The sequence below is a fragment of the Eptesicus fuscus genome, chromosome 4 (genome assembly GCF_027574615.1).
Source record: "Eptesicus fuscus isolate TK198812 chromosome 4, DD_ASM_mEF_20220401, whole genome shotgun sequence".
In the NCBI taxonomy this organism is placed as follows: domain Eukaryota; kingdom Metazoa; phylum Chordata; class Mammalia; order Chiroptera; family Vespertilionidae; genus Eptesicus; species Eptesicus fuscus.
The window spans coordinates 23,043,201-23,061,438 of NC_072476.1; the positions used below are offsets into that span (position 1 = coordinate 23,043,201).

Here is an 18,238-nt window from a genome sequence, read left to right on the forward strand (position 1 = left end):
GGGGGGCTGTCTAAAATTCAATCACTGTTCCTGTTTTAGTTGGTGTTGCGCATGCGTGTGTGTGTGTGTGCGTGTGTGTGCATGTGTGTGCTGTGTGTGTGCATGTGTGTGTGTGTGTGTGTGTGTAATGGAAACTACACATCCGTCAAGGGATTAAGGAGGAGAGGAGGGAAGAAAGGCATTGCTGGTGTCACAGTGAAAGCCTAGACTCCTGGGCCCCAGCCCCAGCTCCTCTGTGACTGGCTGCCTCTGCATTAAATAGATCTGAGGCAATATGGCAGAATGATTGGCATTATAGATTCCTCCCTTCCTAACCAGTCTGCCTGGGTTCAAAGTCTGGTTTAGCCACTTCCTGTCTACATATCCCTGACAAATTACTCTGCCTTGCTGAGCCTCAGTCTCCTCAACCACAAAATGGGGGTAATAAAAGTACTCACCTCATGGGGTTGTTGAGAGCATTACCCAACTCAATTCATGTTCATTGCTAAGAACACAGCCTAAGAACATTGCTAAGAACACAGTGAGTGTGAATGCTTGTTAATTATTACTGTGTGTAGACCTCAGTTTCTTTACTTCTCAAGTGAGGACCAATAACTTGGTTATTTCCCGGGTGCTGCTCAAAGAGGATGGATAAAATGCCCAAGTCCTTTGCACACATGTGGGGACAGTAGCTGTTTGGGAGCCCTCCCGCCATGAGTGCTCTGGAATCAGACTGGTCATGGGTTTGAATCCCACTTTCACCACTTGGCAGCTGTGTGCCCTCGGGCAAATCACTTCCCCTCTCTGAGCTTCGGTTTCTCCAACAGATTCCTAAGTGTACCCACTTCCGCTGTTTCTGTGTCGGCTCTGGAGGTGGCTGCCTAGGTTAGCCTCGTGGCCCTAGGAAAGCCGCCCAACCTGACTGCCCCTTGTTTTCTTCTTTCATGAAAGGGAAGTCATACTATAGCGGGTCCAGTAAGGACGCAGCTGGTGTTTGGCTCCAGGCTCTCAGAGGCTCAGTGGTATTCTGTTTGTTGTTATTGTTGCTGCGGTCATCGTTATTACAGTAGGATTTGAAAACTGGTCGCCAGGTCCGGACGCAAAGATCCCGGCAGCAGCACCGGAGGGTTAGCACACCCTCCCCGGCCCGATGGGGACGGGATTGGGCGCCGGGGGTCAGGGGCTAGGCGGCAGGCCAACGCGGTCTCCGGGCCCCGGCGCGCAGGGGCGCGGGTCCGACCTCCACGCGTGGCCCACGCTCTAAGGCTGCGAGGGGAGCCCGGCGCCTGGGCGGGGCGGGGCCGCTGCATCCCCGTGACGCGCTGGCCAATCAGACGGCGTTGCGGCCCCGGCCCCCTCCCGGCCGCCTCCCGCCCTCGTTGCCGCCGCCGCCGCCGCCGCCGTCAGCACCCGGGCCTGTTCGCCCGCCGCCCTGCCGCCCCGCCGCCCCACGCCCGCCGGTGCCCGCCGGTGCCCGCGCCGGCCGCATGGCGCTCAGGGGCTTCTGCAGCGCCGATGGCTCCGACCCCTTCTGGGTACGTGTTCGGCGGCCGCCGGGGCCGCGTGGGGCGGCGGGAGGGAGGGTGGCCGGCCGGCTGGGAGGGAGGCCGGCTCCGGGAGAAAGCGCCAGCCCGGGCGGTCGGGCCCCGCAGCCCCTGGGCACCGGCTGCCGACCCGAGCGCCGCGTTCCCCGCTCTGCAGCCGGCCTCGGGGTCCCGCTCCCCGCTTGCCCGCGGCCGGCCCCGTCGGGAGTGCAACTAGCTGATGGGGGAAAACTTGGGTGACTCAGTTCCTGGGGAGCAGGCGTGCGGTGCGGGAGAGGGGGGAGGTTTGCATGTGCCCAGGTCGGGTTTGGGGGGAAAGGTGAGGGGGCAGAGCTTGGGGGAGGGCGTCGAAAGGAGGGGTCCTTCCTGCTTTGGGGTACCCTCTCCGATTAAAAATAACCTCCAGGGAAAGGGACGCCAGAGATAGAGGACAGTAAAGGAGGTTGTCTTCCTGCTACGAAGTTCTGCCATCTCCTTTGTGGGTTGGGGTCCCCCTTTCACAAGGAATGCCACGTTATCAGAGGGCTGAGCTGGGGAGGGGCTTCCTAGTGATTGGTTGAGGTTTACCCCAGTTTTTTTTTTTTTTTTTGTTTGCATCCGCTTTACTCTCAGATGGTCACACCTTTTTGTCATCTTTGACTTTCTTTCGGCTTAATTACTCTGGGGGGGTGTTTTGGGGAACAAGGGAAGAATTGGGGCAATTTGGGGAACAGCCAGAAAGAAGGTAGGGCTCTCACCCCTGCCATGTCTGGCCTGACTCTTGGCTAGGTTTGGGGTGCCACTGAGGATGACCAGGACCCTGGTACCGTGCCATCCCACTCCTGTAAAGCAGGCTCCTCTCTGTAGGACCTCCACCTCTTTCAACTTCAAGTTTTCTTCTGAATGTTCAGTGCTGAGCCTGGCCGGGTTTCTGGAGTCCGCTTTCTGTGGTTTAATCACAGTGTCTCGGACTTCAGCTTCCTTCTAATGCGATTTCCTCCTTTGTTCCAGGAGGGCACGTCTTTGTCGGGCCATCTTGATTATTTGTAAACACCGTACACTGATTTGGACCTGATAGTTTTTCTACTTCTGTTTATTAATCAGAGATAAACACCCTTGGCCCTTAGCTGGTGATCAGCATCCCAAAATACCTTCTTGTTCTGTTTTGTGGTTCTTCTCGTGGAGGCTGCATTTGGCGTGTTGGAAAAGCCATGAGAAGGCTTTATTTTTATTTTTTTGGCAGGGGAGGGGTATCCTTTGGTAGAACAAACCCAAACACACCTTGGTATGCCTCCCATTTTCAGGCCAGTGGGATCAGGGCTGGAAACAGCGTTGCATTTGGGGTCTTGGAGTGATTGGAGAGCAGGCCATTTTCAAAGGAGGACTGTATCTACCAGAGGGAAACCTGTGGAGTCCCTGCTCCCTGTGCCAGTGATGACAGCAGTAAGATGATTTCTGCAGGGATGCAGATGGGGATCTGATCCAGTGTTGCTGTGAATTCTGGAGCATTTCCTTGTTTCTGTCTTTCTAAATGACAGAGGAGGGGGGCGGGTGGAATAGGCAACCATAAGTTAGATTCTCCATCAGGATGTAGTTGATTGATGGCTAATGCGTTTTTCCAAAGTTGAGTGTGTTTGGGGGTGTCCTCTGTTTATTTAGTTTAAGAAGCTCATCTGGAAAACCAGTTGGGTTTTTTTTCTCCTTGCAAGGACTTTTCGCTACAGAAATTGCCAAGTGACTGGCCTTCCCCTCTGCCAGGCCTTTCATTTTCCCTCTGCCTCTCCTCCCTCTGGATACCTGGACTCACTGGATGCCCCAGTTTCTGGGGGTGTTCTGGAACCAGAGTTTGAGAGCCGACAGCGGAGGCACAAGAACTTCCGGATAGCAGGAGAAACCAGATGTAACAGAAAGCAGGTGGCTTGTGTTTTCTAGGGCGGCCTGCTCAAGGCCAGGAGCGGCTGGCCTCCCAGCTGTTAGGTAACTGTGCAACTTGGGGCAGGCCACTTTGCTTTTCTGTGTCTCAGTTTCCTCATCTGTAAAATGGGAGCAGGGGCCAAAAACTCCCCACCTCCTAGGGTTGTGAAGAGTAAATGAGTTCATCTATAGAATGGCTCAGCCTGTGCCCTGCACAGAGTTAAACAATGGTTATTATTTTCCAAAGATGAAGTTGTGTGTTTTGAGGTGTTTGCTCTTCCTTTGGACCCACTTTTTATTCAGGGGGTGGTGATGGGATTGGGTCACCCATTCACTCATGCCTGGTTCCTCCCCTGATCAAGGACAGGTGTTTAGAAATCAAGGTGACTAGCCCAGGTGACACTCTTATCAGAGCTCTGTTCCTGGGCCAGTGCCTGCCTCTGAGCTCCAGGAAATTTCCAGAAAAACCAGCGTATGGAAATGGCCCATGCTGAGGGTTCCACTGACACACTGCCTTCACTCAGGCAAATGCTCTGGGCTGAAAAAAGAGGAACTTCATTATCTAAATGGAAAATAGGGGCCGAGTTCAGCACTTAGCTGCCTTTTTCCCCTGGGGGTTTCTGGAGCGGGGTGGGGCTAGTAGGAGGAACTGTTCTTTGGTTGATGTTTGAATGATGGTTGGGAAAATGGGACTGGGCCTTTCCTTGTGAATTAATTAAAAAACATTTTTTTTTTTGTTTTGTTTATTATTAGGTTGCATGGCCAGTATAGAAAAATTGCAAAACGTAGAAAAAACAAAACAGTAAGCAGTGTAGTGCAGTGGCTCAGAGCGAGTACTTGAATTCCCTGGGTTCAAATCCTGACTCTGCAGCTTAAGTGAGGTGCTGCCCCCCTCCATGCCTCCGTTTCCTCATGTGGAAAATGGGAGTGATAACATAGTACCAAGCAAATAGTGGTGATTCGAAGGAATAAACGAGCTTATTCCTGACATGAACTGGGAATGTTGCTGCTTGGTATACAGTTGGCACTCGGTAATTGTGAGTGGTCGACCCCAATTCTCTAGTTAATATTTGGTCCTAGTGTTATTTGCTACAGAGATGCTCTGAGCCATCCATCCTTCAACTCAGAAAACCCTTGAATATTTGATTTAGCTGCCAACAGGTGTGAAAAGGGGGATATCTTAGAAGCTGTTAGAAATTCCTTTTAGGGTAAGGTCTGGCCTTGAGTCAGTCTAATTCCTGCCTTCAGAGCTCCCCATGGCTTCACAGCAATCTATGAAAAGCCAAAATTTTTTCCATCCTCCAAATACTCGGTTGGTTTTCAGGCTCATTGCTTTGCTTTCCTCTCTCTTTCTCTTTTTTGTCTGCCCCTCCTTCCAGTTTCCTCCTCTCTCCCTTATGGATTGTTAGAGTTCAAAAGGACTCTGGAGCTTACGGGGCCTCCCTCCGTGAGTACTTCACGCAGGTTGAATCTGAAGCCTAGAATGGCAGTGTGACAAGGTAGCAAAGTAAATGGCTTTGGAGGCAGAAACAGGGAACCTTTGAGAGGACAGTCCCGGACAAGGCCTAATTCAGGGGACCTGGTTGCCCTTGGGCCTTGCAGAAGGAAGCCACAGCTGGCCCGTTTGGCATAGAGTCTATGCCATAGACCCGTGGTCGGCAAACTGCGGCTCACGAGCCACATGCGGCTCTTTGGCCTCTTGCGTGTGGCTCTTCCACAAAATACCACGGCCTGGGTGAGACTATTTTGAAGAAGTGGCGTTAGAAGAAGTTTAAGTTTAAAAAATTTGGCTCTCAAAAGAAATTTCAGTCATTGTACTGTTGATATTTGGCTCTGTTGACTAATGAGTTTGCCGACCGCTGCCATAGACTAACCAGGGGCCTGGACCAGCTTTGTATGTGAGCGTCTTCAGGTTACCTGGTCTTTGGACCATGGTGGTGGATGAAAAAATCTCTTTCTACTCCTGAACTCGGTTTTTAGGAATTAATATCTGCACCTGGGTATCTCCAGCTTACCCTGTCCCTCCCTCAGCCCTCCCATCTGAGTTAATGGCAGCCCCGTCTTCTGAGGCTCAAACCAGAAGCCTGCGTCATCCTTGACTCCTCTTTTTCCCTCCCATCCCACATCTGGTCTGTCAGCAGATCCTTCCCCACTACCACTCTGGCTGGAGCCATTGGCTTACTCCTGGATTTAAACATTTCCTTCTCATGGCACTTTCTGCTTCCCTTCTTGACCCTTATAGTCAGGTTCCAAGCCAGCAGCCAGAGGGATCCTGTCCCCCTTCTGCTTAAAACCCTGCAGTGGCTCCCCCTTCCCTCAGGGGTTACCACACCTGGCAGCGTTCAGGCCCATCATCTCTGACCTGTTGCCTGATACTTTCCAGTCTCATTCCACGGCAGGCACACAGGCTACGAGCTGCCTCAGGGCCTTTGCACTGGCTGTTGTCCCTGCCTGGAATGCTCCCTCACCTTTACTTCTATGTTCAAATGTCACTCAGGCAGCCTTCCCTCTCCCCTATCCCAGTAGTCCCTGCTCTCCCACCCCCCCACCCATAGCACTTTATACTATCACCGAAGACACCAAATATTTTACTTTTTTTTTCTTCCCATAAGGTCAACTTCACAGGGCAAGAGTTTTTGCCTGTTTAAGACCATAGTCCCAGTATCTAGAACAGTGCCTGGGACATACTAGTAGTAGGTGCTCAGTAAACAGTTGAATGAATGAATGCCATTAAGTACTGGAATGGCTTTTGAACTTGGTTGAAGCCTTTCTCCAGAGATCCCTAAGGATGAAAGTTACTCACCTGTCTCAAACGGATGCTCAGGTAGACCGAGCCCTCCAGCTTCCACATCTGACTGCTTATGTTTCACCTTGCAAGGGTCAGACTGAGTCTCATCCATCTGTCTTGTCCCAGGACCCAGTGCCTCACACAAAGTAGGCTTCATTCACATGTGAATTTTAGTGGCTGAGGTACAAGTTCAAACTGGGGCTTAGACCTAGCCCACACGAGTGCTGGTATGGCTTTAATTATGAATTACTATAATTGCTCATAGTGATTGATGGTAAGATTTCACAGAAAAAACTGGACTTCTGGTTTCTCTTGAAAAATCAGAAGATCTGATAAGCACGGGGCCTGCCTTCGTACATGGCGGTGGTCAGCTGGGTGGTTTCATTTGGCCGCAATCCCTACTCCTCACTGCAGCTTCAGTTCTAAGGTCCAATCTCCATCGCCTTTCTTTCTTTTTTTTTTCATTCATCCTTTTATTTTATTTTTTAAAATTTCTTTATTGATTAAGGTGTCACATATTTGTCCTCATCCCCCCATTCCCATCCCACACCCCTCCCCACGGATGCCCCAACCCCCTGTTGAATTTAGCCATTAGTTAGGCTCATATGCATGCACACAAGTCCTTTGGTTAATCTCTCCCCCCTCCTCCCAACCTCCCCTATCCTCCCTCTGAGGCCCGATAGTCCGATCGATGCCTCCTTGTTTCTGGTTCTGTTCTTGTTCATCAGTCTATGTTGTTCATCATTTCCCCTAGATGAGTGAGATCATGTGTCACTAGAGATATACTTTCCATCACCTTTCTTTATTGTTCTTTCTCGTCTGGTTTCCTTCGCTCACTGATGGAACCCACCTGGCACCAGTAGGTGTTCGAGTTGCCCTCCCCTGCTTCGGAGCCCAACCTTTTGGTGAAGTGCCTGGGGCCTATCGGAGTCGCTAGCTTGATGCAAACATCCTGGCTCCAGCATGGCCACGTTGTCGGAGGAATTTGAAACAAGAGTCTAATTTGTGTGTCAGCTCCAGATTTTTGTGGCAGTGTATAACGTCTAGCTTTTCTTACTAAATCTCAGTGGTCGGTGAAACTGTAGCCCATAAATACTTGCCTGAATATTTTGCAAACAAACAAACAAAAAAAAAAATTAAAAAAGAAAGGGTTAATAAAGTGGGGGCGGATAATGGCAAGGGCTTGGACATCCTGAGGCGAGCACTTCCCCCAGCCTGGCACGGAAACTGGGACAGTGTGTCTCCTCTGGTGGAGGCTGGAACCTGTTCTTCCCTCTTGAAGGCTGAGGGTTGAGGGCGGCCTGTGAGGAAGCCAGTTTGGGGGTGGGTGGTAGGTGTGGAGCAGTTTCTCAGCCTCGGCGCTCTTGACGTTTGGGGCCAGGTAAGTCTCTGTTGTGGGAGGCTGGAGGCTGTGCTGAGCACTGTAGCATGTTGAGTTGCATCCCTGGCCTCGACCCACTAGATTCGACCAGCACCTCCCCTTGCTGTGGCAACACAGATGTCTCCAGACATTGTCAGATGTCCCCTGGACGGCGAAGTCACACAGCCGTGGGTGTGGAGGAATCTAGAGAAGAAATTTTGGGCGAGAGTTTGGCCCTCCTTCCATGTCCCTGGGAGTTTTGAGGCTGTTGGACTGCTTGTATAATTGGCTTATTGGGGTTGCCTTGGAGAAGCTTAATGAGACGTTAAGGAGGTTAAACTCCAATTAGCTGGAGAAGGAACCTGCAGCTGTTTTCATGCTGTTTGCCTCTTTTCACCGAGGGCTGCGTTGTCGGTCTCCCTAATCCGTGCTGGTTCAGTCCCGAGGGTGAAAACGCCTGCCTGCGTTTAGAGGTCGACTTTGAAGCTCTGCTCCTGGATCATAGGTGGACAATTAAAAGTCGAGATTCTTCTTAAGTGTCTCCTTGGTTTAATTGTGGGGTTCATCTCCTGCAGGATGTGGCCAAGTTCTGGAAAGGGGGTCTAGATGACTGGGGAGGGTGGCCCCCTAGGCGGTCACCAGGGACCCTCCGGTAGTAACTGAGGGTTGAGGTTGATAGGGCTTTTCCCTCCTGAGTTTTCTCTCTGAGAACCTCAGTTTACTTTTTAAAAAAAAATATATTTTTATTGATTTCAGAGAGGAAGGGAGAGGGAGATAGAGACAGAAACATCAGTGATGAGAGAAAATCATCAATCAGCTGCCTCCTGCACGCCCCCCTTACTGGGGATCAAGCCCGCAACCCGAGCATGTGCCCCTGACCGGAATCGAACCCGGGACCCTCCCGTCCGTAGGCCAACACTCTATTCACTGAGCCAAACCAGCTAGGTCAGTTTACTTTTTATTGGCTTCTTAGGTAACTACTGGCTTGGGGGTGCCAGAGTGTTTATCAAGTGCCGAAGCTTTCCCAGGATGGAGAACTTAAGTGTGGTCTTTTATTTATTTTATTTTTTAAATATATCTTATTAATTTTTTACAGAGAGGAAGAGAGAGGGATAGAGTTAGAAACATCGATGAGAGAGAAACATCCATCAGCTGCCTCCTTGCACACTCCCTACTGGGGATGTGCCCGCAACCAAGGTACATGCTCTTGACCGGAATCGAACCTGGGACCCTTGAGTCCGCAGGCCGACGCTCTATCCACTGAGCCAAACCGGTTTCGGCAAGTGTGGTCTTTTAAAGCACTGGATTTCCTTGTTCCTCCCACAGCCGTTTCACTCTCATTCATTTAAGCTTGTATTATGAACGGAGCACCTCCTGTGCGCCCGCACGGGGAATATAACACGAATGAGACGGACGAGGCCCATGTTCTCAAGGAGCATACGCTGGGAACGATCGAGATGATTTTGGATGGTGGGAAGTGCCGCCAAGACATAAGCTGGGAAGGACCTGGGTTGGGTGCAAGCTGTGAGAGAGGGATGTCCAGGGAAGGCCTTTCAGAGGAGGTGACATTTGACCTAGGGCCTGAACGGTGAAGCTGGCTGTGCCAGAGCTGGGGGAAGGGTGCCCCAGATAGAGGGAACCGCACATATAAAGGCCCTGGGGTGGGTGGCATGGTCAGACTATCCCAGAGCTTAACTCAAAGGAACTGCAGAGCCGGTGTCATAACAGTCTTGCCTGGTGCATTCTGCGAAAATGGATAAAGTGCCCTGGCTGGTGTGGCTCTGTGGTTGGAGCACCAGCCTCCACCGATGGGTCCCGGGTTCAATTCCTGGTCAAGGGCACATACCTGGGTTGCAGGTTCAATCCCTGACCCCAGGTCAGGGTGGGTGTTGGAGGCCGCCAATTGATGTGTCTCTCTCATATCCATGTTTTCTCTCTCTCTCTCCCTCACCCCCTTCCCTTCCACCCTCTCTGAAAACCAGTGGAATGCCCTAGTTCCGTGGTCGGCAAACTGCAGCTCGCTAGCCACATGCGGCTCTTTGGCCCCTTGAGTGTGGCTCTTCCACAAAATACCACGACCTGGGCGAGTCTATTTTGAAGAAGTGGTGTTAGAAGAAGTTTAAGTTTAAAAAATTTGGCTCTCAAAAGAAATTTCAATCGTTGTACTGTTGATATTTGGCTCTGTTGACTAATGAGTTTGCCGACCACTGCCCTAGCTGGTTTGGCTCAGTGGATAGAACATCGGCCTGCAGACTGAAGGGTCCCAGATTCTATTCTGGTCAAGGGTACATGCCTGGGTTGTGGGCTCGATCCCCAGTAGGGGGCCTGCAGGAGGCAGTCCATCAATGATTCTCTCTCCTCATTGATGTATCTGTCTCTCTCCCTCTTCCTCTCCCTCTCTGAAATCAATAAAAATATATTTAAATAAAAGAAGAAAAAAGAAAAGGAAAAATATCCTCATTCCTTGGGTGGGGATTAAAAAAGTGGGTGAAGCACTAATAAAATGGCTTGTGGTAATAAAAAGGGCTCGGAAATTCCGAGAAGGAAGCTTATCTCAGCTTGGAGAGGAAATGGAGCAAAATTTGCGCCCCCAACAAAAACATGGGCTTGTGATCCATTTATACTTGAATGAATCTCAGGGTTTTAAAATTAAATGAAGTTAAAAACATTTTTTTTATGAGTCTCATCGGTTTCAGAACCTTAGCTGAAACTCTTCAGGGTCAGACCCAAGGCTTTTCGTGACCTGTTAAGATGATGCGATTCTCTCTCTCTCTCTCTCTGAAATGCTTTTTTAGGTGATTAAGGTGACTTTCTATACATAGATTGCTAGAAATCTCTTCTTTTAAAATTAGCCGTTGAATTGATCTGGCTGATTGTATGAGGAAGATCTCGGGTTATGGTAACATTTTTGATTGTGCCATTACTTTTAAAAAGGTGAAGAGTCTAGAAGAATATAAATGGAAAGTAAAACTTTCGGTGCTTACCCTCCCTGCTCTCTGTTCCCAGAAGCAGCCATTGATGATGGTTTCTTGGGTGTCCTTCTAGAAAACCTCTAAGCATATGCAAATATGTATGAAGGACTGAGGGGGAGTGTGCACATCTCTTTCCCCTCCCTAAATGAGTTCATATTCTGAATCATGCTCTGTATTTTACTTCCTTCTCTTAAAAACCAACGATGAGCCTGGCTGGTGTGACTCAGTTGGTTGAGCATCGCCCTGTGCAGTGAAAGGTCGCCAGTTTGATTCCTAGTCAGGGCACATACCCAGGCTGCAGGTTCAATCCCCGGTCGGGGTTCATGTAGGAGGCAGCGGATTGATGTTTCTCATATCGATGTTTCTCTTTCTCACTCTACCTCTCCCTTGCCCTCTCTCTCAAATCAATAAAAACACGTTTTAAAAAATACCAATGATGATTTTTCTTTCCATGTTAGGTCCACGCAAATAGAAAGGAAAAGGAAATAGCACTTCTTTTTCATTGAATTTATTGGGGTGACATTGGTTAATAAAATTACGTAGGTTTCAGAAGTACCATTCTATAATACATCATCTGTATATTGTATTGTGTGTTCACCACCCCGAGTCAAGCCTACTTCCATCACTGTTTATCCTCCCTTTGCCCTCTCCTACCTCCCGCCATCTCATTTTCTCTCTGGTAATCCCCATACTGTTGTCTATGAGTTTTTCCCCCCCTTAATCCTTTCATCTTTTCACCCAGCCCCCTCCCCTCTGACAGCTGTCAGTCTGTTCTCTGTATCTATAAGTCTGTTTCTATTTTGTTTGTTAATTTCGTTCATTAGATTTCACATATTAGTGAAATCATATATTTGTCTTTCTCTGACTGGCTTATTTCACTTAGCATAGCTCTCTCCATGTCCATCCACGCTGTTGCAAAAGGTAAGTTTTCCTTTTTTTTTTTTATGGCCAAGTAGTGTTCCATTGTGTAAATGTACCATAGATTTTTTTATTCACTCATCTACTGATGGGCACTTGGGCTGCTTCCAAATCTTAGCTATTGTAAATAATGCTGCAATGAACATAGGGGTGCATATATTCTTTTGAATTAGTGTTTCAGGCTTCTTTGGATATATCCCCAGAAGTGGAATCGCTGGGTCATAAAGCAGTTCCATTTTAAATTTTTGAGGTAACTCCAAACTGCTTACCATAGTGGCTGCACCAACCTGCATTCCCACCAACAAAATAGCACTTCTTTACAGGCCACACCTTCTCCTGTTACATGACTGAGCCATATGTTCATCCAACGCCCTCTTGGTCATGGTTGGGGTCAGTTCCAGATTCTTGGCTTGATAAAGAGTGCTGCCTGGACCATCCCGGGGCTCTCACCTTTGCACATGTATGCAAATAGATGCAAACAGGTGCAGAATCAACTCCTCCAAGAGAAATTGCTGGGTGCAGGGATAGATGCAGACTGAAATTTGATGGTGCTAATTGCCAGGTGGCTGCCATAGTTTATACTCCCACTGATGGACCGGCCCACCAGCATTGATTAAGCAGTTGTTGTGTTCCTGGCATTTGAGAGCATTGAGCAAGCTGGGGATAGACCAGGCTCCCCTTGCTTCCCTGGATAGTGAGAAGGGCTAAGCCTTACATTCCAAGGGGTTCAGTCCGGAGAGTGCTTGGTTTTGTTCCAATTTTAAAAAGATATGTTCTGCCCTAGCCGGTTTGGCTTGGTGGATAGAGCGTCAGCCTGTGGACTGAAGGGTCCCAGGTTCGATTCCGGTCAAGGGCATGTGCCCGGGTTGTGGGCTCCATCCCCAGTAGGGGGGCGTGCAGGAGGCAGCCGATCAATGATTCTCTCTCATCATTGATGTTTCTATCTCTCCCTCTCCCTTCCTCTCTGAAATCAATAAAAATATTTAAAAAAAAGATATGTTCTGAAACCGATGAGACAGTTGAACAACATAATCCCACTGTGCTAATGCAACTCTGATTTAATTTTTACATCAATTTTCCAGTTTAATTCGTTTTCTAATTACAAAATAACATATATTTACTTATTTTTTAAAATATGTTTTTATTGATTTCAGAGAGAGGAGGGGAGAGGGAAACAGAAAACCAATGAGAGAGAAACAGTGATCGGCTGCCTCCTGCACGCCCACTACTGGGGATTGAGCCTGCAACCTGGGCATGTGTCCTGGCCAGTAATTGAATTGTGACCTCCTGGTTCATAGGTTGACGCTCAACCACTGAGTCACACCGGCTGGGCGATAGAGATATTTAAATAGTTAACAAGCTACTCTCTTGAGTTATCTGATAACCAAGATATTCCTCTAGTCTTTATAAAAACATTTATAAACATAAATAATACGTTTAAAATAAATGGGTTCTGTTACAATGATTGCTTTTTATTTTTACTTAACATACAATACATGGCAATGCATAGATTTACTAGTTTTTTATAGCAGTTCAACATTTCAGGTTACAGATTTGCCATAATTAATTCATCCATTTCTCTACTAGTAACCATTGCTTGCATTCATTTACCATTTTTTGTTCCCGTAAACAGTGGTCCAATAAATGTCACTTTTATATTTAACTAGCGTTCCCGTTGCAGAAAAAATCCTGCAATAGGATTTCCTGCTGCACTCTACCCCGCCTCCGTTCCTCCCTTGTCGCCCGCCCCACCTTCTCCTCCAGCCCGCCTGCTTTTCCCTTCACCCCCCCGCCCCGCCTCCGCCCCACCCTTGTTGCCCACCCCGCCTTCTCCTCCAGCCCACCTGCTTTTCCCTTTGCCCCCGGCCCCGCCTCCGCTCCACCCTTGTCGCCTGCCCCGCCTTCTCCTCCAGCCCGCCTGCGTTTCCCTTCGCCCCCGGCCCTGACTTAGCTCCTCCCTTCTCCCCCCCACCCCCCCCCCCCCGCCGGCTTGCTTGCTTCTTCGAAGCTTTACTCCCTTCTGCAGCTCTTGTCTTCTTTCGAAGCTGTCTTGATATGCAAATTAGCCGCCATCTTTGTTGGGGGTAATTTGCATACTCGTCCTGATTGGTTGGTGGGTGTGGCTTGGCTGGTGGGCGTGGCTTAGGTGCAGTGAAGGTGCGGTCAATTTGCATATTTGTCTATTATTAGATTAGATAGGTCTTGGGTGGCTATTTTCCATAAAGGTTGTAGCAGGTCCATTTCCAGTGACAGTGAATGGGAATTTGCATTTCTCTGCCTCCTTCACAGCCCTGGACATGGCTGAATGATGTTAACCTGATGAATATAAATTATTTTCATCTATTTCCCTTAGAAGGTAGAAGCGGAGAGTCCTTTCTGTACATCTTTATAATGGCTTGTCCTTTTCCTGTTGATGTGCAGGACTCTTGAGGTATTGGGAATCGTGTCTGTCATGTGTGTTGCAAATATTTTGTCATAAGCCATTTTTGGTCTGCTGATCTTGTTAACGTCCAGTTCCTGTCCAGATTTATGCTGTTTTGCAAGGTTGCACTAGTAGCTTGCCTGCCATTTTCTGTCTTACGTTTTTCATTTACAGTTGTGAGAATTCTCCCATGCTCCTACATAACTTGTAAAATTATACCTTTAAAAGTCCAAGTGACAGCTCCTGGTATCGGTGGACTATAATTTACATAATCGCTACCTTTGGTTTGACGTTTAGTTTGCAGTACTCCCTCCCCCTTTTAAAGAAACATTAAAATGTTTTTTTACATCATTAATGTAAATGTTTTTTTTTACATCATTTTTAAAATCATTAACGTTTTTTAAAAAGAAAACATTGTAATGAATATCATGTGGATAGTGCCTGTTGACTTATTTCTGAGGACATATTCTCAGGAGTGGAGTAGCTCAGAACATTTGGGAAGGTTTTGCTCTAGCTATAGCCTTGTCTTTTAAAAATTTTTAATGTTTTTATTGAATTTTAGAGAGAGAGGAAGGGTGGGTGAGAGAAAAACATTGACTGGCTGCATCCTGCATGCCCCCTACTGGGAATGAGCCCCCAACCTGGGCATGAGCCCTGACTGGGAGTTGAACCGTCAGCCTTTCAGTGCTCGGGACGATGCCCAAGCAGTTGAGCCACACCGGCCAGGATAGCCTTGTTTTTAAAAAGGTTGGCTCAGTTCACCCTTCTAGCAGGGTCTAAGGATGCACATTGTAGTAGTAGTAGTAGTTGTTGTTGTTGTTGTTCAGAGTAGGTGATCGATGCATATAAGTGACAGTGTCTTCGTCCCTCAGTCAGTCTTGCAGGGCGGGAGACCGGGGGCCCAGTGTGGTGCTGGGAAAGGTGACTGGTAGTTACAATTGGTTAGATGATCCGGGAGCCTTGGATAAGGCTTCTTCCTAAAGATCATTAACTCTCTAACCCAGGGTTGAGGAACAAAGACTCCTGGTAGATTAGAATCTCCCTGGGGTCTAGGTGGGCCCTTTCACACATGGTGCAGGAGGCAGGGCCAGCCCACTCCAGTTAGCTTGCATACTTGGTGGGGGCGGGTTTGGAGAAAGGGCTCACACCCCTGGGTCAAAGAGGATGTAGTGGGGAAGGAGGAGCTTTGGGGCCTGTGGCATGAGGACGCTGGGATAAGAAGTTAGAGCTCCAGAGAAAGCCAGAGATGTATGTGGCGGCAGTGAAGGGGCTGGAATCAGCTCCAGTGGCTCAGTGGTAGAGCGTTGACCTATGAACCAGGAGGTCATGGTTTGATTCCTGGTCAGGGCACATGTGGGCGTGGGGCATGCAGAAGGCAGCAGATCAATGATTCTTTCTCATCATTGATGTTTCCTCTCTCTCTCTCTCTCTCTCTCTCTCTCTCTCTCTCTCCCTTTCTCTCTGAAATCAATAATATAAATATGACATAAAAAAAAGAGGCCAAATTCAGGAGCTTGGGTTGAAAATTGTCCCTGCCACTTCCCAACGTGCGACCTTGGGCCGCTCACTTAACTTCTGGGGTGCCGTTTCCTCATCGGTTAAGGTGGGGGTCGTGATCCTGCTGCGTGTCTCACCGAGTTGTGAGGAAGAAAAGGCTTAGCCAAGCTCAGCAGGCACTCGCTGTGGTTACGAAGGAGGGGCTGGCCCGTAAGGGACGATGGAGGACAGGTGAGTGGGATTTCTGCTGTGGCACCTCGCTTCTGGTTTATCATCTCCTTTCAACCTCTGGGCCCCTGCAGGCCTCGGCAAGACTGGAATGGACCCACCCCGAGCCCAGGGGTTCAGACACCGTCCCAGCATCCGAGACAATTCAGGTGAACTCGCCCAGTTGTTAGAGGGTGTTGGTAGGGTGCCCGGGTCTGGGCGAGACACGCCAGGGTGTCGGCTGTCAGCTCTGAAACTGGGCTGATGTGTGGGAAATCCCTTCCGCAGACTTCCTTTGTAGTTGAGGATTAGGGAGACTTGCTTAAGTACCTACGTCGACGGCATGTGAGCGCAGGTGGGTACGGACAACTTGTGAGAGCTGCTGACGTTTACATACTTGGGAAGTTACTGTAAACATGGTAGTCATTGAATTACTTAAAGGGATTTTTTTCTTTTATTTGTTCTCTTCTTTAATATTACAAAAGTTTTCCGTAATTACACTCTTCTGGAGGCCATCTCCTCGGCAGGCTGGGATTTTAATTTTCAGTCTCTTTTCTCCACATATCCTGAATGATAGAATTTTAAAAATGAGAATGGGAATCCTAGGAAAACATATTTATTTTTGGTTTTCATTTACTAGTGCATGTTGGATATGGCCCGTCTGGAATGAACAGGTATTTACTTGAAGATGAAATGCCAGCATGAGCCTCGTTAAGTAATTTGCTAATAATTGTTCCCTCTGGAGGCGGTTGGTGGTAGTCTTGTTTTTTAACCTCTGTGCGCAGGGGGGATCTGGGGGGAAAATGAGGCTTGAGTGGGGGGGACGGGTTGGGAGGGGCATGTCTTCTACCCTCTTAGATGCCCCTTGTAGGAGATGGGCCCTCCGAGGGTCAAGTTGTGCTTGTAGACAGAGCTCTCTCCCATTGGCCCCATGGCCTGGCCCCATTTGGTCAACAGTGTCTGAGAATCCCCTGAATGTCCTTGCCCTCCCTGGGCTTGACCACCTCTAGCTGTAAGGGAGGCAGGGGAAGTTAGCATTGTTTTATGATTCTTTAGAAAATCTGGCTCTCAAAAGAAATTTCAATCGGAAGGGAGTAGGGAAAGGGCAGTTGAGTAAGCCAGCCAAAGTGTCTGCCACACACTTATTATGTAATTAACTTTCCTCTAAACCCGTGGTCGGCAAACTGCGGCTCGCGAGCCACATGCGGCTCTTTGGCCCCTTGAGTGTGGCTCTTCCACAAAATACCACGGCCTGGGCGAGTCTATTTTGAAGAAGTGGCGTTAGAAGAAGTTTAAGTTTAAAAAATTTGGCTCTCAAAAGAAATGCCAGTCGTTGTACTGTTGATACTTGGCTCTGTTGACTAATGAGTTTGCCCACCACTGCTCTAAACCAATTCTCTCTCTCTCTCACTCACACACACACACACACACCACATAAAAATATCCGAGGCGGAAACCATGGCCTCGTGGTGACTATGCACTCTGAAAGGGCTGTCCTTTGCCGAGTAGGAGTTTTGTTGCCTGGCAAAAACCACCCGGCCTGGGAAGGAACGGTGGAGACAAGACGGCAGCTGGCAGGTGGAGGCATCAGATCAGGCTGCTGGCAGGTGTGCCTGCGCTGGCCTGGTCAGGTAGTTTGACCATTACACTCAGCCCTCCATTAAGGCTGATTGACTTGTTGTGGAGCTGGAGCAAGGAGGTGGGGCCAGAGAGGCGGTTGCCTCTCTCTAAGGGCGCTTGTCATTTTTCCTTCTTGATTCTGGAAGCTTAGGAAAAAGCCTCTTGCCATTCCTTCACAGATTAGAAAGGAGGCCAGATTGTTGCCAGAGGCACACCACATTCCCCCAATCCAAGAGGCCAGCCGTTGTGACGTGCATCTCAATTTCGGAGATGCGATGCTGTGGAAGTGGCCCGCAGAGCTTGTCGGATGCATTAATTATGGGAAACAAACTGATATCAAAAGTGGTAAGATGGGAAGAAACAGAGGTCTTAGAACCGATGCAATATGATAATGGCTTCCACTTCCCCCTCTTTCTCCTTCCCGTGGCTGTATGTTAATTCTTTCATTGTGGTGAGTTTGATGCTAAGTGCTGGGGACACGTTCGCGGCTCCCTCTGCTGCTGCGTTCCTCTGAACATCTTCACAACTGTGGCCTCCATGAGACAGGAAGGCCGCCAGCAGGAAGCGGGGATAGAGAAAGCACTGCACGGCGGTGGAGATCTGGGTTGGCCCCCGAGTTAGCCACGCTTAACTCCTGGTCCTCTGGGTGACGGTCTCCTTGGCTCAGGTCAGGAAGCCTCTTCATTCTGTGCCTCAATGTCCACATCTGTACAATGGAGAACAGTGATGGGACCTGCCTCCTCATAGGTTTGTTTGAGGGTTTAGACAAGTTGGCATCTGTGCCTGGGGCTGTTTAAGGATTCGCTATGATGGTATCTAAATCTCTCCAGAGAAATAAAGACATACCCTTTCCCTCAACCTTAAGTACCACCTGTTTCTTTGATTTGGGCTCCCCCGCATCCCCCAACCCTTTGTCAGTGCTGGCCAGAGAGGGTATCTTTGCTTTAGTATTTGGTCTGCTTTCACTTGAGCCCTACGTGGCAGTGCCTGCCCTCTGTACTGATGGCCTCCCACTCCGGTTCGTGACCGTGGGGTCAT

General features: G+C 49.0%; 1 protein-coding gene across 1 annotated transcript in view; it reads left to right on the top strand.

Annotated features, from left to right (window-relative positions):
- Positions 1 to 1,387: 1,387 nt before the first annotated feature.
- The window catches only part of ABCC1 (ATP binding cassette subfamily C member 1), a 152,242-nt gene continuing 135,391 nt past the window's right edge, over positions 1,388 to 18,238 (top strand). Inside the window, exon 1 of the mRNA XM_054714773.1 lies at positions 1,388 to 1,514. Coding sequence (XP_054570748.1) covers positions 1,467 to 1,514 — 48 coding nt within the window. The 5' untranslated portion in view covers positions 1,388 to 1,466. The remainder of the gene's footprint in view (positions 1,515 to 18,238) is intronic.